Raw genomic sequence first — 25,262 nt, forward strand, 5'->3', positions numbered from 1 at the left:
CATAAACATGATTGTTTGTATAGGTCTACGTGTTTTCTATACACAAATAAATATTTCTATGCATTTATATCAGATATCTAGTGCCCCATAACACAAGCTCTGCTTAGGTGCTCTTCAAACTAGATGGCGCTGTGTGATTTTTTTTATTATATGTATGTACAAAACATTTTATACATTAATAACAAATAAATTTTGCCTGCCAAAGCGGATATCAAAATCACCGTTTCTAGTGGTCAACTCACAAATGTGGCAACACCGCGTCCCGGCCACTATAAATGCGTACAATTTACAACGGCCCTAAGTTGAAGTTGAGTAGTTAGTTGTGCAGGCGACTAATAGGATGAATGGAAAACACTCTTACAAGAAAAAGCATTCAAGGAATAAATTGAGTGGACGGAATTAATTGAGATTGTTAACACCTCTAGTGAACACTAGCATCGCCCACGGCATTCGCTCGTATCGGAATTTTAAACTGTTGTATTCGACTAAAATCAAAATTTAAATATTCTATACTTATTAAACTAATAATTATTATCTTTCCATTACTACCGAGTTTCATGTCAGTTCTTATCGGGTGAAACTGCATTCCGAACTGACGATACATTTAGGACAACATTTAAAAAAAATGATAATTTTTGATGATTTTTTAAGATTAGATTTCAATGAACATATTATATTTTAATTTCACAACATTGCAGCTATAATAATAATAAAACTGGACAATTTTCTCAGCGCCATCTAGTCCTAAGCAGAGCTTGTATTATGAATACTAGATAACTTATGGAAATATATAGATACATTTTTTGTAAATATACATAGCAAAGAACGATACAAACAAACCTACTTAAAAATACAAAATTTGCAACGTGCGCGGAATCGAACCTGCGACAATCAGAAGTAAAACGGTATATGAACCGCTAGACCACTAAGGCTACCGCACTTCCCTGTCCTTGAAGGAATAAAGTTTGAATTAATTTAAAAATTGTATCTATGTATTAAAAAAATATTGAAACAATTTTGATTTTTTTTATGTCTACGTAGCTAGAACATACCTGTAATTCCTCAATAGTTGCAGGTGCTCGTATGCGACGGTAATCGTGGACTAATCAACTGATCTGCATGTGCGTTTACCCCCTTATTTATAAGGGGCTATAATAGAACTGATAGTTCTAGTAATTAGCGCATTCAAACCTCCTCAGATTTATATATTCGACACCGAGGCTGTCGATATATATCATATATCGACAGCCTCGGTGGTCTAGTAGTTTATCACACCACTTTACTATACGATGGTCGTGGATTCGATTCCTCGCACGGTACAAACATTTGTATTCATGAGTATGATTGTATCGGTCTGGGTGTCTTCTATGTATAATATGTATGTATTTAGAAAAAAAATCTATGTACTTGTATCAGTTATGTAGTACTCATAACACAAGCTTTAGCTAGCTTAACTTGGGTCTAAATGGCGCTGTGTGAATTGTCAAAAAAAACCCTGTCTCAAATAATATACTATTACGATTGCAGCTTATAAAATTTAGAAGGAATAATCGAGACATAACAGTCTATAACTCAGAGGGGGCAGTGAGTCCACCCTCTCTGCTATTATGTAATAACCCTTATAACTAAATTAATACAATAGAAAATCGACGATGATGATAGCACTTAAGTTCTAAACAGTTCTAATAACAAAGTAAACATAAGAATTTGACAATAACTTAACAAAATTACAAACTAATGTAATTAATAACAAAATTAAAAAAAAACTAAAAAAATGTTTAGGATTACTTAACAATTATCAAATATAGCATCAGACGCTATTATGTAATAACCCTTATAACTAAATTAATACAATAGAAAATCGACGATGATGATAGCACTTAAATTCTAAATAGTTCTAATAACAAAGTAAACATAAGAATTTGACAATAACTTAACAAAATTACAAACTAATGAAATTAATAACAAAATTAAATAATAACTAAAAAAATATTTAGGATTACTTATCAATTATCAAATATAGCATCAGACGCGGATGCGCGCGTACACACATATTCATCGACACAACTTAGTAGGCTACAATACTAGGAAACGAGGGATTGTTCTCGAAACAGCCATTTGCTACATTTGCTCCAAAATGTTTGAATTGAAATGGTATTAATTCAGTAGATATTAAAACACACACTAAACAAAAAACTTAAAACATTTCAACAATTACAAAAAAAGGTTAGGTTTGTAAGGATAATATTATTTATTCGATGATTGACATCTCTATTAACATTGGTCGACGTCGGTGGTCTAGCGGTCAAGCACACCGCTTTACGATCGATGGTCGCGGGTTCGATTCCTCGCACGGCACAAACATTTGTATTCACGAGTATGATTGTTTGTATCGGTCTGGGTGTTTTCTATGTATATGTATCAGTTATCTAGTACCCATAACACAAGCTCTAGCTAGCTTAACTTGGGTCTAGATAGCTCTGTGTGAATTGTCCTGAGATTATTATTATTATTATATTATTGGTATCAAGTGTACTGACAGCCACACGGCCCCATGTCATCAAGTATAATGACGAACCCGAGGTACTTGGAAACTGTATAACATAACCCTAATGTATAAAACTCTCACAAACAGATAAGAGAATGAATACTAAAAAATGCTTCGAGAATAAACACATTGAAATATCGCTCATATATCTCTACGCGTATATCTTTCAGTTACAGCGTCAATAATGAGACGATAGAACTATTAACTTCTAGCCATGAGTCACGTTGTAAATTGGAGAGACTGGACGGTCACTCTATAAACACGCCAACATTATATCCATTAATCATTTTATATCGACCGGGCAGCGTTATCCGTGTACTGGCAACGCAGTGGAACAGCCATGTACGCGTAGTTATTTTTCTCATGCTACGATGGTGACAATCAATCGTACGGTCTGTGTCCCCACACAGCCTGTGGGGACTATGTAGGGCACTGGAGTCGGTGCAGCTAACGATGGTGGTAATTATAAAAATTATAAAAAAATGAATGTATTATAAAAATATAAGTCGTAACAAAACTAGTATGGTAGCAGAAAGCAAGTTGAATAAAGGAATAATAACAAAACCATAGCAACAAAATGACAATGTTCGTATAAAAATATAAATATTTAAAAATACGAATTGTCGTGCCAGCCAGCGGCCTGAATGTAAGAAGTCTTGTACCTGGCCTATCTGCCTCGGTGGTCTAACGGTTGCACACCATCTTACTTCCAATGGTGGCAGATTCGATACCTCGTATGCTTCAAACCTTTCTATTCAGGAGTTTTATTGTTCTTATCTGTCTGGGTGTTTTCTATTATCTCGGTTGTGGATACCGCCTTACCAATAGTGGTCAAGCTATGATTCCTGGCATAGACAGACATTTGTATTGTATTCATGAGTATGTTTGACTGTATCGATCTGGGTGTTTTCAGTTCTCGGTAATTATAAATATTTTTTTTATACTACGGTGGCACACAAGCATACGGCCCATCTGATGGTACATGGTTACCGTAGCCTATGGATGCCTGAAACACCAGGGGTGTCACGTGCACATTGCCGACTCTTAAGAAACCTTAATATACACTTCTTGAAAAACCCCATGCTGTAGTCTCGTGAGAAATTCTCGGCAGGTAGTTCATTCCACAATCTAAGTGTACGCGGGAGGAAGCTCCTCTGAAACCGCACTGTCCGAGACCACTTAGGGTCTAGCGTGTGGGGATGAATTTCCTGAATCATGGCTGATATTTGGCCATTTCATTGTTCACATCTTTAACATCAGATACATTGTTCTAGTTACATAATTGATTATTTTTCGTAGCAGAGAAAAAAATTCAAAGAATAGTCTTATAAAACATAGATATAAATAGTATAAGAAAACGGTACCGATTTAAGACTCAAATTTGCCAATATACATTACACTAAGCACACTTATATAGGGCCATTTAGATGCATATAATAACTAATAGTTTTAATTTTGTATCTATCATTTCCATCAATACATAAATCTTTGTTTTTTGATAACAAACATCTGATTTACTGCCCGTTTACGGACTTGCGGCGATGTAATGGACACTAAATACATATTGCGATACGCATCTAAACCATACTTTGTTGTTGACGCTACTTTGTTTATAAAAATAATGTGCACACCGCATATGACACTGGTGAACTTATATGGTGGCCAACCTTCATGCAGGCTGGCAATTTATTTATTTTATGCAACTAAAATGGCGAACTAGCCGACGGCTCTAGAGCGGGGACCGTTGTCTACATATATCATATTGGGAAATTTCAAAATGATACGTCAATGCAGCGGTACTGGTGTTTATTTATTTTTAAGTTACTTTATTTTGTTTCCACTTTTTTATTTACAGCAAATTTTACAAGTTTTAGACTAATACCATAGAGTAGGATACATTTTTTTTTTCTTAATCAGTTGTTGTTTATAATAGATAAAGCGATCTTCGTGAATTCATTCAGAGAATAAGAAAACAGATCTATTTGCTCCGCTGTATGGTTTAATATTAGCAGTTCTCTTGTGACCGATACTTTGTTGAGTAAGTGAGTGGCACAGCCAGCAGTTGTGGTCGATGATGATACCATACATATTTATCCGGAACATAGAACTCTTTAATAAATTAGTACTAGTTTAAGTACAGGAGCCAACAGAATATCAGCGCTGCAGATTTATCTGTCGCTTTATGCTGAGTTGGTTGCCTTTGCACATTTGCGGCACATAAAGTCACCCCTCCAATAGATTCCCCGTCAAATTCTAACGACGATTGAAATTACGACGGCCTGTGCTGAGATTTGAATACCTAGCGGTGCCTGCAGACTAAAATAGTAGCTTTATGCTGACTTGGTTGCCTTGCACATTTGCGGCACATAAAGTCACCCCTCCAATCGATTCCCCGTCAAATTCTAACGAGGATCGAAATTACGACGGCCTGATGTGAGATTTGAACCCCTAGCGGTGCCTTCAGGCTAAAATAGTAGCTTTATGCTGAGTTGGTTGCCTTTGCACATTTGCGGCACATAATGTCACCCCTCCAATCTATTCCCCGTCAAATTCAAACGAGGATCGAAATTACGACGGCCTGATGTGAGATTTGAACCCCTAGCGGTGCCTTCAGGCTAAAATAGTAGCTTTATGCTGACTTGGTTGCCTTGCACATTTGCGGCACATAAAGTCACCCCTCCAATCGATTCCCCGTCAAATTCTAACGAGGATCGAAATTACGACGGCCTGATGTGAGATTTGAACCCCTAGCGGTGCCTTCTGACTAAAATAGTATCCGTCAAGTGGGAGTTAGCCTTCAGCCGTTCCATAAGTACTTCCGCGGGTTTGGAGTGCCATCTGCACTAGTCGTCGTTGTGGAATAAAAACTGCTACAGAACCGCGAAAAGTGCTGTTCTAAAGTGAAAATACGACGAAAATGGTCATCTGATGAATAGCGGTCGTACAACATGCGTTTTTCCAAAAACTATTTGCCACGCACAAGCACATTGTGGAATCACATTCCAGCATTGATATTTCCGAACCGATAGAATATTGAAACCGTTGAGACAAGAGCTCATTCCTCCTTAAAAGGCCGGCAACGCACTTGCAATTCTCCAAGTGCACACGGGCGGTAGCACTTACTATCAGATGAGCCGTACGCTCGTCTGTTCTTTTTCCATAAAAAACAACAAAATTGAAGGTTTTATTTGACAAATAAATTAGAATAACACAATAACCCGTGCCGTTTATTTTAGTTATAAATTAAACGTCGCCGTGAAGTGGCCAATGTATTAATTCATCCCGTGTCATAAACACTGCCTACCTACGATTTATTATAGGCGCAATATAGGCATTAAATTACTATAGTACATATAGAAAAGGCTGTTCGTGCCCAATTCCCGAAGTTAGTAACGTATCTTCTGCGCTACGGACGCGGTTTGTAGTACCTTTCAAATATCATAAAAGTTTGTGAATATAGATGGATGGACGGATGTTTGTTACTCTTTCACGCAAAAACTCCTTAACGGATTTTGATGAAACTTTCAATAATATAACTTATACATCAGAATAACACATAGCTATAAATTGTATGGGGGTGAAATCGCAGGTACAGCTAGTTTGATATGTGCAAACGACTTTTGAAATTTTTCTCAATATTTCTTACTCTCTATAGTTCGGTGACTGTCAGACAGTATGTTATATATGTAAGTTTTATATATTAAAATAATATATTATTGCATCCCTTAGGTATATATTGTATTTTACTTACTGTTTATATTTTGTTGCATGTTGTTTATTATTTATTATATTTGCACCGCCAATAATTTTTCTCTGCACCACCTATGGTTGCCTGGTAGAAAATACCGCATGGTAACCTTTTGTATTGTGTGCGTTGAAGCTTTAAATATACCTATATTTAATTATTCTTCTTATTCTTCTTCTATTTTAATATATAAATACTATTGTTTATTTTTTTTACATTTTTTTACTTTACATACACAAGTGAAATAGTGTAAAAAAAGATATATGTAGATATAACACTAAGAAATCTATATTGATAGTAGCTGACCCGGCATAAGTGGTTCTGCGATATAAATGAATAAAGTTATTAAAAAATAGGGGTTGGTGAAAATTTAGGAGCGTATATAATTTTATAATAGCAAATCATAACTAAATTTACATGGCAAAACAACGTTTGCCGGGTCAGCTAGTCTACATATACTATGTTAATATGTAAAAACTCACAGAGCTACAAGCACCCTGGTGAATCCGGGGCGGGCGAACAGTTAATCATATTTTCCACATTTGATCTCTATTAAGAAGTAATTTTATTGTCCAAACGCGTAATTAAAAACATTTTAAAAGGCTTGAGTGGTCTAAACACACAAATTGAATTAATATTTTATTGCGGAAGAGGTGCAGGGCTGCCAACCGCATGAGAATTATCGGATAAATACGAAATTTTTGACTTTCGTTCGAAGATATTTTCATCCTTGTATATGTTTGTACGAGATTTTGACCTCCATAGGTCAAAATCACATGTGAGTGTCGATCGAACTCAGTGCTATTATTATAAAATAACGAAGACATACGAGGTTACAGAGCCTAATTGAGCTAATATACGAGATTTTATCGGATATTTTTATATCTTCGTACAAGGCTAAATGCTTAGACTGGCAACCCTGACGCGGTGTGAACTGTCGGCCGTGATGTCACCTCTCACCAACCATAAAACTAATTAGAGTTGGCGTGTCAGTACGCCGTTCGGTTTATGGTCACCGTTAGTGGTCACCAGCGTGCCTGTATATAGCCACTTTCGTCATACATTCCCGACATTGTAGCGCTCTGTGGAAGTTAAAATTTCTTTCAACTCCTAAGAATTTATGGATATGCCATCTAGAGCTCCAGGCAGGTACCAGGCACACACAGAGTCCAGGAGATGGCGTGCAGCAGTTATTCTTTGCATTAAAAGTGTTTCTACAACTCCTAGGTATGTACAAATAGATGGTATGTATGGATTTTGACCAGGCAGTCGGAGAGTCCAGTAGGTGGCGTGCTACTACTAGTACTATACTTTGCAAGTTTAGAGTTCCCTGCAATGGGAGTCATGCCTAGAGCTTGGACCATTCTAAAAGTGGTCCTCCAACTCCTATGGATGGATAGATACTATCTGAAACTCACCAGACAGGCAGAGAGTCCAGAAGTCTAGTCATTCTCTGCGAGTTTAACGGATACCTCCCTTCAATGGGTGTCATGCCTGGATCTTGTACAATCCCAAAAGTGTTCCTACAACTACTTGGAATGGATCGATAGATACCATGTAACACTAACCAGGCAGGCAGAGAGCCCAGGAGGTGGGTATAGAAGTAGTTCTCTGCAAGATTAACGGAAATTTTCATTGCGACTCATACCTAGATTTTGGATTAATCCAAAAGTGTACCTATGGACGTAGGCAACGCAAGCGCAAGCGGGCCATTATCAGTAACCATACCATTATCAGCAACCAAAACTGAAACTAGCTATGAATTAATGAAGGAATAGTTAGTTGTCAGAGCTAGCGCCACAATTATAAGCTATGGTACATAACAGGCCCTGTGGAAAACATGGACATCATCCTCCACTGATGCACCCATCATTTCTTTGGCGCAGACGAAAGCAAAATTTTCCATTAAAAGTAATCTTTAGGCTAAATGTCCCATTAATTACAACAAAAAATACCCACCTATTATTTAAATCTACGCATTACCTTATTCTATTTGGCTTTACAATTATTTAATCTGTGATTGAACTTTGTAACGTAACCTCACCTTGACACCGTAACGTTAAGAAATCCCATACATCTAATTCAGTATAGTAGATCACATCTGCAATTCACATGGATTATTTATGTGCGCATTCAAAGCTAATGTCCCAAAGAGCGGGCTTCCCATCACTATTGCCTGTAGACACTGACCAATAACATCCTGAAACGACCAGCGTATATTTAAAACTCATTTTACAAACGCACACAAAACCTCACAATTTTCAACCTTAACCCATTAAACACAAGTGTTATTGATACCGCAGTAACAACATTTTCGATGACCACATTAAACGTACAGTTATTATAAACCATAATAAACCTTGTAATGATGATAATAAGGTTTTCAAGATTGATAAAACGTTTGTTCAATAAGCTGCAACCAGCAAATCCAGCTGTGAGGTTAGTCCCATTTGATTTATTCTTACGAACGGACCTTGGTATTAATTCACTCGCAATTTGTCATTGGATGTGAGAAAGTGGTTTATTGTTCCTCTTTAACAGAAAATAATAGCATATAACTCGTTGGCTTATATCTTACACCACCCTGGACGCGATTAATTGTGGAATAACAGCGGATTTACTTTTATAGTGTTGGGATATTGTAGCTTGTAAATAATAGTCGCTCGGGCAAGATTTACAATGTACAATTACATGTATTGACACATATGTTATGTACGTTACAATTACAGTTATATTAAATAATACAATATAATAATATATTAGGACAATTCACAAACCGCTAAACCACCAAGGTTGTCAATATATGTATATCATTACATAATATAAAATAATGTCGCTGTCGCTGTCCGTCCCTATGTATGCTTATATCTTTAAAACTACGCAACGGATTTCGAAGCGGATTTAATAGATAGAGTGATTCTAGAGGAAGGTTTATATATATAATACAGGTACACCCGGGCGTAGCCGGGGCAAGTAGCTAGTAATCTATATATTAATTTTTTTTTTTCGGACTACTCTAATACTGTCGGCTGCAGCTGGCCTTTACAGCTTCGCCGGACGATAGGGGGCGAGTGCAGATGGCACTCCAAACCCGCGGAAGGACTTATGGAGCGGCTGAAGGCCAACTCCCGCCTAACGGATACGACTTTAGTCTGAGGACACCGCTAGGGGTTCGAACCTCGGCTCAGGCCGTCGTAATTTCGATCGCCGTGATCTATCGTATGAAGAAATGTGTGTATTTACGAAAATTGCGCTAACGGAATAGCATGAAATTTCTCACACTTATAGTTTATATAGAGAAGGAGAGCAGAATGCTATTATATCTTTTTAAAATTTTACATGTAAAATAGACTATATATTGATATAGTCTATTTTACATGTAAAATTTTATGTAATGTTTTTTTTTATTGAAAAAAAACATTACACACAATATATTCGACATACACCCGTATATACTCTTTTATTGTTAAAGTCTGTGGTCAAATTGAGAATAGATAAATATTGTTTGTTTTTAATGTTATTTATCTATAGTCTTACTAAATGTTAAATTTAGTTATGGACGAAGTTATATTATTGGGCAACCACTAGTAAATACAACCAAACAATTTCAATACCTACTAGATGGTATTATGTATACATATAAATAAAATTGGAGTGTCTGTTTGTAATATTCAAATAACGGTTTTTTACTACATGCATATTTTTATCTGTCTGTCTGTCTGTTTATTCCGGCTAAACTCTGAAATGGGTGGACCGATTTTGACAGGACAGACTCGACCCATTGGCTTTGCGGCGAGATATTGCATCTTAATACCAGCTGCTGAGTTTCAACACCGTACCACCCGCCAGAAACTGAAATACCATCTGGATGAATGGCGGTCTTCCACAGTACGGTTTTCTAGAAACTTTTTGCCCCGCACAACCACATTGTGGAATCACCTTCCAGCAATGGTATTTCCGAACCGATACGATATTGAAACCTTCAAGAAAAGAGCTTATTCCTTTTTTAAAAGGCCGACAACGTACTTGCAATTCCCCTGGTGTTGCGGGTGCTCATGGGCGGCGGTAATCACTTACCATCAGGTGAGCCGCATGCTCGTTTGTCCCCTGTGTTATAAAAAAAAAATTAGCAGGTAGCTGATATAATAAGGAGTAACTTAGGCTACTTTTATACTGGAAAAAATCTTTTATTTTAGAAAAATAAAGTTAAATTCCACGCGGACGAAATCGTGGAACAGCTAGTATATAATATAAAAAGATTGTAAAGTAGAGGCTTGAATGAATCGTAAAATCGAAAATATATATATTTATATATATATACATATATATATGTTTCATAATGTTGTTAAACAAGACATCATCTAAAACTATCTGATATTGTTATTCTATTATTGAAGTGATCATTAAAAATTCACTGTCTCAAGTACACTACACGTGTGGGAAAGTCGGCGGTGTGCGCGGCCGGCCTGCATTGAGTGGCGATTCGATTCTGTCGTACAGTCATCATTATAAATATACTAAACAACCCGCGCGTATTCGTCTGTATTATATATTATTTTCGCACAAATTTCCGTGCGCTATTCCAACTCTTTACTGATTATTTTTTCAAATAACCTATGACCATCTATCTCCATACCATATTTTGTTAATTACCGTTCAGCCCTTTCGTCGTTAAAAGATAATAAACAGACATACAAACTTTTGGCATTTATAATGTTAAGTAATTATAATTTATTTATTGAATGAATGAAAAACTCTATTCTTCGTATCCCAGAAAAAAAACTATTTCATAAACTAAACGTATACAAATAAAAAAACATAATTACAAAAAGATACAGAGGTAACAAAGGGCGGCCTTATCGTTAAATAGTGATTTCTTTGGATTATTGATTTTATACCATGATTTTTTTGACCATTTATAACTGTATTACCTTTAATCTTTGTAGTATAAATATATATATATATATATATATATATATATATATATATATATATGTAGAGCTGACTGTACCGTTTCAGATTTCGAGAGCGGATATTCGAATAGTAAGTGAGTTTCCCAAACGACATGACTCGACTCTAACTCAAGGGATGCTATTACATATTTATCCGTGAGAGAACTTACTTGACTGATCAGTCAAAATTGTGAATGACAGTACACAGCGGTTTCATACACCCTTTAATTAAAAAAAAAACGACCAAGCTAGTGACAGGATTTATCATCATATCTACTTCTTTTATGTAATGCAAAATTTCATTTAAATCGGTCCAACAATTTCGGAGATTAGCCGAAACAAACAATTTCAATAACTCTGGACAATTAAACAGCGCCATCTAGTCAAATAAAGAGATCTTGTGTTATGGGCGAAAGACAACTGATATTAATACTTAAATGCTTTTTTTTATAAATACACTGCTATCCACCCCGGCTTCGCACGGGTATACATGTATTATACATATAAACTTTCCCCTTGAATCACTCTATCTATTAAAAAACCGCTTCATAATCCGTTGCGTAGTTTTAAAGATGTAAGCATACATAGGGACAGACAGCGACAGCTACTATGTTTTATACTACGTAATGATACATAAAATACATAGAAAACACCAACTGCACGGTGCAAATACAAATATTTGCACCGTGCGAGGAATCGAACCCACGACGATCGGATAGTAAAGCGGTGTGCTAAACCACTAGACCACCGAGGCTGTCATGTATAGATAGATAATAATAAAGCGTGAAACATGCTCTGTTCTTTCTCATGCATTGTTATTTTTGTATCTGTGCATAAATTATAATGTTACAATCACAACTTGATGAGTTTTTTAGCTTCTGCAACATCATCGATACATAAGAGTCATTATAAGTAAAGAGCGGTACACTTGTACACTATCCTACACACATACAGACATTATAAATCAACAACTTACTATATCTGAGTACTACAATGTAAATAAAAAAATGACTACCTATTATTACAAACTAGGGACATCCCTTGACTTCGTCCGTGAAAGCTTGCGTAGTCTTTTAATTAGTTAAACGAATTATTTTACAAATAATACACATACGCACAAATACTTTAGTAAGTCTGAAGGAAAAAATTTCATCATTCTAGCTTCAAATTGATGTACTTCCATATAACCTTTCATCACCCATTTCGAGCCTCTACAATCCTTTTTTCACATTAAAAAGTAGTCTTATATCCTTTCCCAGGGTCTAAACTATCGGTACAAATTCATTTAAAACAATTCAGTAATTTTGGTGTGAAAACGCTACAGACAGACAGTCAGTCACTTTCACATTTATAAAATATTATGTAACAACTTTATATTCATATGTTACAATTCATTTGTATATTTATTTTTTATGCAATTTGTTTTTATAATTGCTTTTAATTATAATCAAACATGGCTGTATGGATATAGTTCCTTTCCACTATTAGATAAATGGTTACTTTTTTAAAATATACACGTTGTAATATTTTTAGTTCATATTTGACCGGTACCTATATATCTCCTGTGATAGAAACACCTTTAACAATCTAAACAGATCTAAAAGATGATGTAGGCTTGCCGGCCGCAGCAGAAGAAACATGAATATTGTAAGTGTATTAGTAATTGACAAATCGGTAACTACATATAATATGAACACCGGTAACTGCGGATAGGGCCATCCGTGTTGGTCTACGTGTTAAACAATGACTGTAGTAGTTTAAAAAAAAAAACAAGTGACAGCAGTACAGTTATAACTTTAGATTTTATTATACACTGATTAATAACTGCCTTTACACATACACTCTTTTACGCGCGAATAGGCTTTTATTGTGGAAAGGACGTTCATGTAAATATAGACAAAGAGAAAGAAAGACCGCACGCGCTGCCCGCATTCCCGTATTTTCAATCGTGAGCGCCTTAGCGCCATTTTTAAATAATTATAATTGCAAATGGCGGACGTCTGACTATGGAACAAAATATCAATTATTATTGCAAATTTCAGAAATCTAACTATGGAACAAAAACCTAATTATAGAATTTATAATAATTTATAGATCTTATCGGTAACTACATATAATATTAACGAAATATAAGCCATAATTAGTTAACCGAACTTGATGACAGAGTACAATGACCAAACAAATAATTCCCAAAACCGTAAAAACCGTCTGAATTAAATACCGTATTATTTTCGAAAACTAATTTCAACTTTATTTAACAACCCACACAATACTATAAACGTATGATTCTCACAAAATTCGTACACACTTATAACGCATTCTATATAGGGATGTGAAACAACAATTGATTACAAATCAAAATCATTTATCATTCGAACAAAATCGATTTTAATATTTCAAAAAGTCGATTACTTTTTAGAGACGAGTTTTTCGTTTGACCAAAACCAAGAGCCTTTGTTCTAATTGATACTTTTCTGCATCTTATACAATAAAGTGTATAAATAAAATAAATTAATTATTTAACATCAAAGAAAATAAACATGCTCAGACCAAGAGGCCCAAAAATCTGTTCTTTTAATTAAATATTTTTATCGATTATACTGCTAACAAAAGCAATCGATTAATTAATATTCGATTTTTGTACAAAATATCACATCCCTAATTTTATCAATTCTAAATTCACAGGTGACACTACCACTCTAATATTCATTTAATAGAGGCGATCTGTAATAAAGTTATTGTGCTTCCCGAGATGTGTGGGAAATACAAACATATAGTCAAGTGCTAATACGAAATAAATTGAGCCACAATAAAATGCCGAGGTGGAACACCGGTAACTGCGGATAGGGCCATCCGTGTTGGTCTACGTGTTAAACAATGACTGTAGTAGTTTAAAAAAAAAAACAAGTGACAGCAGTACAGTTATAACTTTAGATTTTATTATACACTGATTAATAACTGCCTTTACACATACACTCTTTTACGCGCGAATAGGCTTTTATTGTGGAAAGGACGTTCATGTAAATATAGACAAAGAGAAAGAAAGACCGCACGCGCTGCCCGCATTCCCGTATTTTCAATCGTGAGCGCCTTAGCGCCATTTTTAAATAATTATAATTGCAAATGGCGGACGTCTGACTATGGAACAAAATATCAATTATTATTGCAAATTTCAGAAATCTAACTATGGAACAAAAACCTAATTATAGAATTTATAATAATTTATAGATCTTAATTTGTCTCTGGAAATAAAATTAATAAATTTTAAGTGAAGTATAAAAAAAATAGATAAATGCAATCCCTCATGACTGCGCGCGCAAGCTATTCCGCACTAAATCGCGCAAATGCAGCTAATAAGGAAGTTAAACTTCATTGATTGCGGACTATCAAGAGAACTGCGAGCCAGGGGTTAGAGTTTGTTTTTGTTGCTAAAAAAACTCTATCCATTTAACAGTGTTCGGCCATTTTAATTCCTTCATCTCAGCTACAGATATAAAAGCTATAAAAATACAGTCCAAAATACAAATATAAAAATTTCTTACTAACAACCGCGGCTTTCCCAATATCAAACACCGAGGTCATTTAACAAATCGTTTTACCTATATAAAAAAAATCAAAGAGACTTCTCATAAAGTAAGTTATATTACACAAATACCCACTACATACATATATGAATATGTACTTAGATATTACTATAATATAGCTGTTTTTATTTTGTATAATTGTCGAGTTAAATTAATAGGTACATCATTAAATGTAGAATTTCTCAATATTAAGTATTGAAGTCTATTTATGTAGTACTTGTATTTATACGTAAGAAACAGCAGAAACATCCCGTAAATTCCCGTGACCCGTGGCATCCGCAATCGAAGCACAGGTCGCCCGCCCACGCGGCTATCTCTAGCACAGATTAAATAATAGTTTCTACTCCACACTACAGAATACGTACAGATACAGCCGAAATGATAACAGTTTCCTGTCTAACTACATATCTATATTTATACTAACATTTCTTAATATAATTTAATAGACTTTTAATTTAATTATCTAAATTAAAGTAGATTCTTCGAAATTATAACCTAAAATTATATAATTATATTTTCCATGATATAAAGCCTCTGATTTTCAATTTGTACAAATGCTTAATGTACTCCACGTATTTAAAATTGTTTGCAGTTGACCGATAATTGGTACCTATCTTCACAATAGGTATTTTCGGCTAAAACAAAAAGAACCGAGTTGCATTGGTTTCTGTCCATGTGTATGTTGATGCATAGATTTTCATACCTCGTTAAATACAAGCCAGAAAAGTTACAGAGAGACTATTTGCTCTTCTACTAATTAAAAAATCTATTTGATCTATTTGACCAACACACATAATTTACTATAAACAACAAAATTCAAAATTCAAAAATCATTTATTCATGTAGGACATTTTAGCCGCTTATGAACGTCAAGTTTTTACTTTAGAATTTTTTCCCTACCGTCCAGTTCGGTATATAGATCCAATTGAGAAGAACTGGCAAGAAACTCAATTGAATTACTTTTTTTTTTAAATCCAGTTATTTACAATGCATAGGTATTTATATAGGTGTCTATGTCTATCACCCGAACATGAAAATGTATTAACGGCATTACTTATTAATTAATTAGAGTATATAGCGCAACACAGATCCAGTATTGCAAATTATACTAGAATTAGATTTTTTTTAATTGTCTGCGTGGTTTTCTTATACATTCTCAGTAGTTATTCTATGTACTTATACTCTGTATTGCGCCAAATAAAGAGAATAATTATTTAATAATTAATGTTTGATATAAATGTTTTGTATTCGACAAATAAATATATTTTTCTTACTTCCTGTCGTTATTATTTTAAATTAAAATAGTATTAATTAAAAAGAAAGAAACTTAACTGATACAAACGGCGGTCTTATCGCTAAGCAATTTCTTCCAGACTACCTTTGTGTGCATAGAGAAAGTAGAGAGTAGATAGCGCGGCTATTTCTGCCTCTAAGCCACTTGATCTGTAGTGTAAGCTGTTTCGTTGGATGGCGAAATATAGCAAGAAATTACAGAGTAAAGTGTATATTCCTCTAGGATGGCAGCAAACAGTGGGTATTGGGTATCGCATTATGACGTGATATCAGTGGCACTGGCCACGGTTGCCAATGACCATCAGCATATTTGCCATTTCAGTTGCATAAATAAATTCACATACATATATTACACACATATGTATTTTGCACAAATCATATATGAAATCCCAGGCATCTGTGGAATATATTTGTGTTTCAGAAGTCCATAAAATACTTTACCTACTAAACTAGCTTGTATTCTATAGTTAAGTCCCTCTACAATACACATCTACTTTATTACCTACTTATTTGTTCTATTAAAAATAAACTTTTATGGTTCATGAACATTACAGTTATTTATACAGACTAATGTTCAGACAAACAGAATATTGGTTTCCGTTATATTAGCTGGAATTGCTTCCTCAATTAGCAGCTGCGCTACCTAATACTAGAATAATTACTACTGGTGCGGAAAATGGCGTTTGCAAACATCTCGCACTTACTTCGTAGGCCGTAGGTACCAGGCGTTCATAAGCCTCAGAAAGCTATAGGTGGTCGCAAATATTAGTTTTGTTTGAACACCGATTTGGACGAGCGAGCTCTTTCATTTGCTCAAACACACGCAAACAGATCAACAAGGGAAAATACACTTTATTCGTTAAAACGAAGGTTCGTTTTTAAGTACTGGAACGAACTGAAATGTTTTGTCGATTTAATTGCAGAGTACAGTGCAAATGCTTACGCGTGTATTCGCGAACGTGTTAATTTGAAACATTTAGAAAGCAAGTTTTAATGGATACCTACGCACTGGAGTATTTCATGACTGGATGAGTTTTGTTTACTCGTTTGTATATAAGCAACCATCACATCTTGTATGAAAATCTTTTACATTCAAATGGTCAAAGAATACTTTGTAAGATGCTCGCAAATGTACTAGCGCGTAAACTGTTGCGTTTCACGTTTTTAGGCGCTGTATATTTGTACTTTATGGTGATTAAAAAAGCCATACTATTTTTTTTATCGTGGAGTTTCGGCTATTATCAAGTATTTAGACATGTAACACTGCGTCCTACATAGATCTATTGTGATCGTTCATTTTGAAAATTCGCTAGTTAACGCGTCATGGACAAGAGTTAAGAGATTTTATTACCTCGAGATAGAGTGTAACCTTTTCAAAGGAGATATTTCGTTTATACAGAGTAGGCTACAACTATATAGGATGTGTAGAGCGTTTCTTCTTCAGCTTAGCAAAATCTGCAGATTTTTGTTGTGCACATGCCCAGGGGCGGATTTGTGAGGCGGTGGGCTAAATCTACTTACGGGCCTACCTAATTGTATTACTCAACTAAAAAAATACACGGACCAAAAACAAGCGACCAAAAATTCCCCGTTCCTTTCCATAGACGCGCACTTGCATAGGTTGATTGAACTTTGGCTTATCAACCTTATGATAACCTTATTCAAGATTTTTTTTTTTATATTCTAAATATCGTTTCAGTGGGGACTGGGGGCTTTTTGTATCCTCGGGGCCCTGGGGTGCAGCTCAAAAAGCCATTAGGTAGATCCGCCACTGCACATGTTTACCTAATTATTAATTCAATTTGCAGTGTCCAGTGAGGCCCCTAGTATTGATACATATATTGTTTTTACTCAATAGCACTGGCCTATTGGAGTACTTTTGTAAAACTTACCACATAACTAATTTCTTATAATATGTGGTAATCATGTGAATATTTACATATTTATCTAAACTTGTAAAATTGGTATCATTAAAAATTATCATTATTATTATTATTGCAAAATTACTTCAGGACAAAAAAAACATTCGGAAAGACTTAATATTTTGTTATTGTATCAATTTACTTAGATCTAATTACTTATTATTAGAGAACAAGTCATATCATTCACACACTCAATAGGCACAATTATTTTGACTATTTGATGATACAGATATAGAAGTCAAGATTCAGGTGTATAACCTATAAATTAATAATAATAAGAACGCAGGACAAATTACACTACGCCATCTAGTGCCAAGCTAAGCAGAACTTGTGTTATGGGTACTAGACAACTGATACAAATACATAAAAACATTATTATTTGTAAATACGTACATAATTCACATAGAAAACACCCTTACTGATACAAACTATGATACTTATAAATACAAATTTTTGTACTGTGCGAGGATACGAACCTACGACCATCGGATGTAAGGCGGTGTGCTAAACGGCTAGATCACCAACGCCGTCAATTATTCGTATTTTTTATATTTCAAAGATGATGTGATACAATATAATTGTTTATTATATAATATAAACTGATTTGTTACTTTAAAAAACTATACACTAGTAAAATATACTCTGAAACAGCAACTGCACAGTACAGTAGTTAACAATCTTTCTTTTGCGATTGAGGAATGATAATCAAATCTAGAATTGATTTATTTCAGAACATAATCACGGCAGAATAGACTATATAATAATATTAATTATAGGCTATAGAGAAATAACACATTCATCCACAGGAATGCCCACAAGGTTACCACTTTCCATCAGGTGGATCGTCAGAATGCCATTCCCGTAGACAAAGAACTATCACAATCATCATATCAAATAGTCAAACAATATTGCCTATAGTCTGTTTTTTTATCTCGGAGACAAATATGACATACACAATATTAATTACATTACATTTTTACATATTACACAAAATAACTATGTTGCCAGCATTTTACAATGTTTAAATAGGGTTGTAGGACTTCGGAAATTAATATAATTACCCATTTTTATAATTTACTCAGAATGAATGTGTGGGTTTTTTTTTAAACACATTAACACAAAATAAGTATAGGTATTGATAAATTTAGGGTTGTTGTATCAAAATTGATTTTTTTATTTTCATATATTACACGAAATCAAAGGCTAACCTCTTTTATAAAATAAATGACCTTCGTATGGTGTCATATTTCATAAAACATACATCTATTTAAAATATTTAGCTATTTAAAAATTATTATGTGTACAGAAACAAAAACATATTTTATGTTGTATAATACAATAATGGAAACACTAGTTTACAAACGTAAATTTTGAAAATATGTTGTGGATACACGTCTAAAGCTTTTAAACTAATATTCTAAACAAAAAAATACGATTAAACAGATCGGTATTGCAGGTACAGCACTACCCCGCTACCGTTGGTAACATTGTTTGAAAATTTGACATTGACACCTGTCATAGTCTCGGAGATTAAAAAACAGACTATACTGAGGAGTGTACTTCTCATTTTGGTTTAGTTTCCTGATCAGTCACATATCTTATATAAATAGTGTCTTCCGGCTTCGGTTCTTCTACCTGAGTCTCATCAAGTTGCGAACATGCAATCGCGAGTGCTGACCCATCGTGAGAGAAGCTGAGGGACGATACAGCGGTGTTGTATCTGTGGAACTGACAGAGCCGTTTCTTGTTGAAGCCGTCCCAAATGTTGACGTAGCCATCGGATCCTCCCGTCGCAAATGTATTGTATACGGAGTGGAAACTTATAGCGTTCACTGGGTAGATCTTTTCCAAACCTGAAATTAAAAACAAAGTATATATTCTTTCTTTTTTTTTATCCTCTTTATTCCATAGATATGAGATGCAAATGAATTCAAAATTAAATTAATATAAAAAGCCCTTAAATTTATAAATGTCACTATCCTACCATATATCCTACTACTAAATACCATTTTAATATTTAATTTTTTAATAAATTTTAATATTTTTATATGGGTCTACCATTAACGCCTTATGGCATTTACTACCAGGCAACCATAGGTTGTGCAGAGAAAAATTATAGGCGGTGCAAATATCTAATTTATTAGGCCACTAGAACATTTTAAAGTATACAGCATAGTGAATTCCTGTCTTGCAACCAGACAATCTACTCGCAAAAATAAGTATATCACGATTCGTTTTATATTTTATTCCATACCTAGAATTGAAATGCAAATGAAATCTATTACAGTATACAGGTAAATTCCTGTCTTGGAACCAGACAACCCACTCCAAATCAGAGCCAAGAGAAATAAACTTCTTATCATTCTATGGATTCACTGTGCATGTACCGGATCCATCGTATGGCAGAGAAGGAAAGTCCGAATAGTTCCCAACTATAGACTTATAACCTGGGTGTAGGTTTACAGGGGCTACGAACCTCAACACTTACGTGTTCCTCTCCCAACTGTTGCGACGACGGAAATATTAAATGAAGATGTTATAAAATATCTGAGCAGAACCTACACAAACAACTTTCCACGGTCTCAGTAGTCTAGTTATTTAGAACACCGCTTTACTTACGATGGTGGGGGTTCAATTTTTCAAGTTTTATGTATATAAAACAAAATGCATCTAAGTATATCCATCAGTTATCTAGTACCCATAACACAAGCTCTGTATAGCTAGATGACGCTGTGTGAATTGTGCAATTTTATTATTATAAAATATAATAAGACTTATGTATAATAGGTGCAATAAATGGGGTTTATGATTATGGAGTTAATAATAAAAAAACTCCGAAAAAAAGGGTAAATTATACGTACCACCGTCTTTAATCCTATGACATTTGAAGGCGTACTTCTTCTTTTGGACTTCCGGATTGCTGTCGAGGTATTCAACAGCCACTCGGCCCTCTATTGAGCTCAGTACATATCCCTGCTTGTTGGGGAACACACGGATGCAACGTGTCTGATATTTGAGGGATGACTCCCGCCGCTGGTTTACGTGTCCCATGTTACGTACGTCCCATACAAAGATCTTACGACCTGATGTGCCCACTACGAACTTCTCGCCAACTATACTCATAGTGTACACCTATGATTAAAATAAATAATGATTAACATCTTTTATAGTTCATTACTAAATGTTTTTTCATTTAACCTCGGTGGCGTAGCGGTCTAGCACACCGCTTTACTTCCGATGGTCGCGGGTCAATTCCTGACACGGTATAAACATTTGTATTTATGACTATGACTGTTTTTATGTCTGGGCGATTTCTATGTATATTATGTATGTATTTACAAAAAATGTATACATATATGTATTTGTATCAGTTGCCTAGTAAATTGTTCTGTAGCAACAAATAAAGACATGTGAAGGTAGATGAATATGTCTGTCCATAGAAGAGTTATTTCATGGTGGTTGAAACACTGCCGAAATATCGGGAACTCAATATAAATAAAACATGGTAATACCCCGGATTTACTAATTATAGGTATAAATAATGACTGCATCAAATTTAAAACACTATTCAAATAAACTTAACATACATGCTTATGTATAAACTGCCATTGTCTCTTTTATTTTTACAGCCATATTCAAAACAAAGAGTTAGCAAACATTCTTAATTTTCACTGATTGCATGAAGACTACACAGAATCAGTAAATATTATAGAAATAGAACAGTTGTCATTCTAATGCATTTCTAATACACCATATACCATCGCTTTTTAGTGATAAGGCCGCCCATTGTTACCTCTTTGTCTTGTTTATTGTATTATATATTTTTTTTATCATTTTATACATAATTGTATATGTAATTGTATTTTCTGTGAGAGGAACAATAAAGAGTTTCATTCATTCATTCATTCATTCATACCAAACCACCTGGTCAATATATTAATATAATAATACTCAATAAAACTATATTGAGCAGACCTGTAAGCATAAATAGGATGTGTCATGATTAGTAAGATGAACTACTTAAAATTCTATAGATTCACAGTGCTGCTTTCGGATACATCATATCTGTTAATACTCATAGTATTAACATCGCGCATACTGCCATAATGGGCTCATCCTCTTACTGCGGCTGCGCGCTGTCCGTATATTTTTGAATCTGTGGCGCGTTGCGTTTGCGCGGAAAATACTATCTACAAAATGACTTCTTCTAAAGACATTCTTCAACTATTGTACTTCTGATCACTAATTTTTTATACCCTGTCTATACAATTATATATGTTCGAAATTTACTTTTATTTTAATAAACTACTTATATACAACCAAAACTGGCATATAAATAAAGCCCCTAATCATACTGCTAACGGCGAAGTTTTCCTCTCTGATATGTTTATCAGAGAGGGAAACTTCGATCATTACCCTGGTCTTCTGACCTAGGTGTAAGTTTAAAGGGCTCTTCAGATCTGGGTACAAGCCTGATATTACAGGTATGTAAAGTATTTATTCTGTAAAAATTATTTGTTACCCTTTCATTTCCTTGGTTGTAAGTCCCAACACAATTGGGCACTCGGCTATCCCACATCTTGACCGTGCCATCCCAGCTACCTGTGAGAACCGCATTAACTTCATTTGCAAACTCAACGCAGCGGATTGCTCCTTTATGTTCACCGAGTACCGTTTCAGTGCTGGCATTGAGATCATACAATTTTAGGGTTTGGTCCAGGCCACCACTGTACGAATGGACAGCATCCTGGAAGTATGTTGAAGTATAAATTAGTTTTTTGCACCACCTACAACTTTTCTCTGCTCAACCTATGGTTACCTGGTAGCAAATGCAAAAGGTGTTAAGTCCGCCATATAAAAATATTAAAATTTATTAAAATGCATGTATTTGTAGGATAGTGACATTTATAAATGTAAGGGCATTTTATATTAATTTAATTATGATTTCATTTCAATATTTGCATACCCCTATGGGGTGCTACATGTCATGTACTTCTATTATTTAATATATACCTTTGTATTTTGTGCATTGAAGTTATATAAATAAATAAATAAACTTTAATTTTATTATTCTTTAAAATAAATAAATTAATTTTTAATATTTACTGTAATTGGTTGAAATTCTATAAATGTTGATCTGAAGATGAATTAAGAATAAATAAAGTGCAAGATAAGGTAGTAAGCATTCCATTTAGTTAAAAAGTTTAGATGCAGAACAAACCACTTACTACTAGCTATGCCTCACTGTTAGGTTGACTGGTAGAGATCTCTTTTAGAGATATCCACCGTTCCTAACTTCGTCTATACTGAAGTTTACTACTGTATTTCAAAATGCAATAAAGAATATAAAATTACAAACATACATAGATAAATTAATATTATAATTACTATAAAGATATGAAACAATTATTGTAACATCTATTATTTAGGAAATGAAGAGGCATTTCATGCTTAGCATATTTATTTATAAATTGATAAACTTATAAAAATTCTTCACAGATTTTACTAATTATTTTAGCTATACAAACCTACATCAGCCAATGAGTTTCATAGGCATTTTGCAATCACCATGCAATGTGTGCTATAGGATAATACTAGTAAACACTAATGGCCTTATTACAAAAAGATAAACCTGGTTTAGCACTAGTAATAAACCATTCACCAATGTATTCCTTATTACAAAATGAAGTTTATCTCTAAATCGTGATTCGTCTATGGTCTAAAGTTAGACCTGCGATGCCCCTAGTTTAACAGTGGTCTAAATGCAAAAATACAAACTCCTTTTTAAAAATTCTATTGTAAGTTGTAGTTTTTGGAAAAATATTTTAACTAAATTAAAAATACATTAACTAAAAATATTTAAAGCAAATTTTACGACAATAAAAATATAAAAAAGACGTTATTTGTTATTTTTTCACTCATTTGACTTTGAAATAGTCACCATTCGAACGATCCAATAAAAATATCTCGCCGTTCCTTTCCTCCGTATAGGACTCCTACTTGTAATTTAAAACTGATTTTCAGCCTAATAGTACATTAATAAATATTATATATTAATGAAATAGTTATAATGAAGACCTAGATAAATAGAAATAAATTTATTTTTAGTTTATACATTTTTCTTTGAACTAATATTATTTTTGATCTTTTCAGTTTTCTGGTAAAATGGAACGTAATTGTACGGTGACAGACATGAGTGACTGATTTCTGTATGGAATACATAATGAACGATTTAACTGTAGTACTAAGTAGTCCTCTGTTAGATCTGGATTCGTAATAATGTTAGGTTTATTCCAAGTATTAACATTAGGAATGGTTTAAACCACGACCATTTAGGCCACGTTTCGTCCGAGTTTTAACAGATTTTTTGTAATAGGACCGTAAAAGTCTAAAATTGGGGAATTTAGAAAGGAGGCTGCTATAACAAGTTCTGGTAGTTAAAAAACATGATCTAATCTCTCATTCAGCTAGCGTTCACAAATTTATGTACACATCAAATATGTATATTCTATAAAAAAAAATACAACATTCTACGGTAAAACGTTGAATAAACAATTCTGTACCTACCCGAAAGCAAACATCAAGAACTGGTAATTCATGACTATATTTATGTCGTTCTACATTCGCCGTGACATCGTATAACCTTACAGTCGAGTCCCATGAAGAAACCAAGAGGAACTGACTCGATTTCGGTGCAAATTTCACACTTGATATACAGTCCTCGGGAAGACTCTTCAATTTAAATTCTGTGCGGGACTCCGCCACCCGCGTGACTGTCATTGTGGAAGCAATTTTGTAAAACAATTATAAATACTTTGGAGTAAATAATAAAGTCTAAATGAAAAGTTTAACAACGCTTTCTACATAAAGTAAATTATTCTTCAACTATCGCGTTTAGCGGCATTCAAGAAATACATAGAACTTTTTGATGAATTATATTAAATTCAGTCAATAATCGGAACTAATATTTAAGAAATAATTATTGTATTGATAGAGGTAGGTTAGGTAGGTAACAGTTTAATAAAAATGAAATTTGACCATTTCTTTGACGCTGTTCGACTTTGATAGATGACAGCAGTAATAGCACAGAGTAATGTATAGTAAGACCTTAAAGCATTGTTCTTAGATTATCAAATGTTTATATCTTTGCACAAAATGTAATCTTATTTTTTATTACTTTAAATTAGGTGCAATATTTTTTTTCACTACTTCAATAAT

General features: G+C 34.1%; 1 protein-coding gene across 1 annotated transcript; it reads right to left on the reverse strand.

The window, feature by feature from the left end:
• Nucleotides 1-18,636: 18,636 nt before the first annotated feature.
• Nucleotides 18,637-25,076, reverse strand: LOC131845636 (mitotic checkpoint protein BUB3). Its single transcript, XM_059194722.1, has 4 exons — nucleotides 24,612-25,076; nucleotides 22,567-22,791; nucleotides 20,906-21,176; nucleotides 18,637-19,897 (listed from the first exon to the last, which is right to left on the reverse strand). Exons 1-4 carry the CDS (start codon nucleotides 24,822-24,824, stop codon nucleotides 19,608-19,610), a joined length of 999 nt encoding a protein of 332 aa, XP_059050705.1. The 5' UTR covers nucleotides 24,825-25,076; the 3' UTR covers nucleotides 18,637-19,607.
• Between the last annotated feature and the right edge of the window lie 186 nt (nucleotides 25,077-25,262).

This window comes from Achroia grisella, unplaced genomic scaffold (assembly GCF_030625045.1).
Source record: "Achroia grisella isolate CSIRO2021 unplaced genomic scaffold, CSIRO_AGI_Agris_v1 utg478, whole genome shotgun sequence".
NCBI classification, from domain to species: Eukaryota; Metazoa; Arthropoda; class Insecta; order Lepidoptera; family Pyralidae; genus Achroia; species Achroia grisella.

Bases quoted from the DNA above. Each gene is read 5' to 3' on its own strand.
- LOC131845636 (XM_059194722.1), bottom strand. From the start codon at position 24,824: ATGACAGTCACGCGGGTGGCGGAGTCCCGCACAGAATTTAAATTGAAG. The intron at 22,792-24,611 runs GTAGGTACAGAA...ACATACTTCCAG, and splicing joins TTCTTGATGTTTGCTTTCGG to GATGCTGTCCATTCGTACAG. The intron at 21,177-22,566 runs GTAACAAATAAT...TTTTAATCATAG, and splicing joins ACAACCAAGGAAATGAAAGG to GTGTACACTATGAGTATAGT.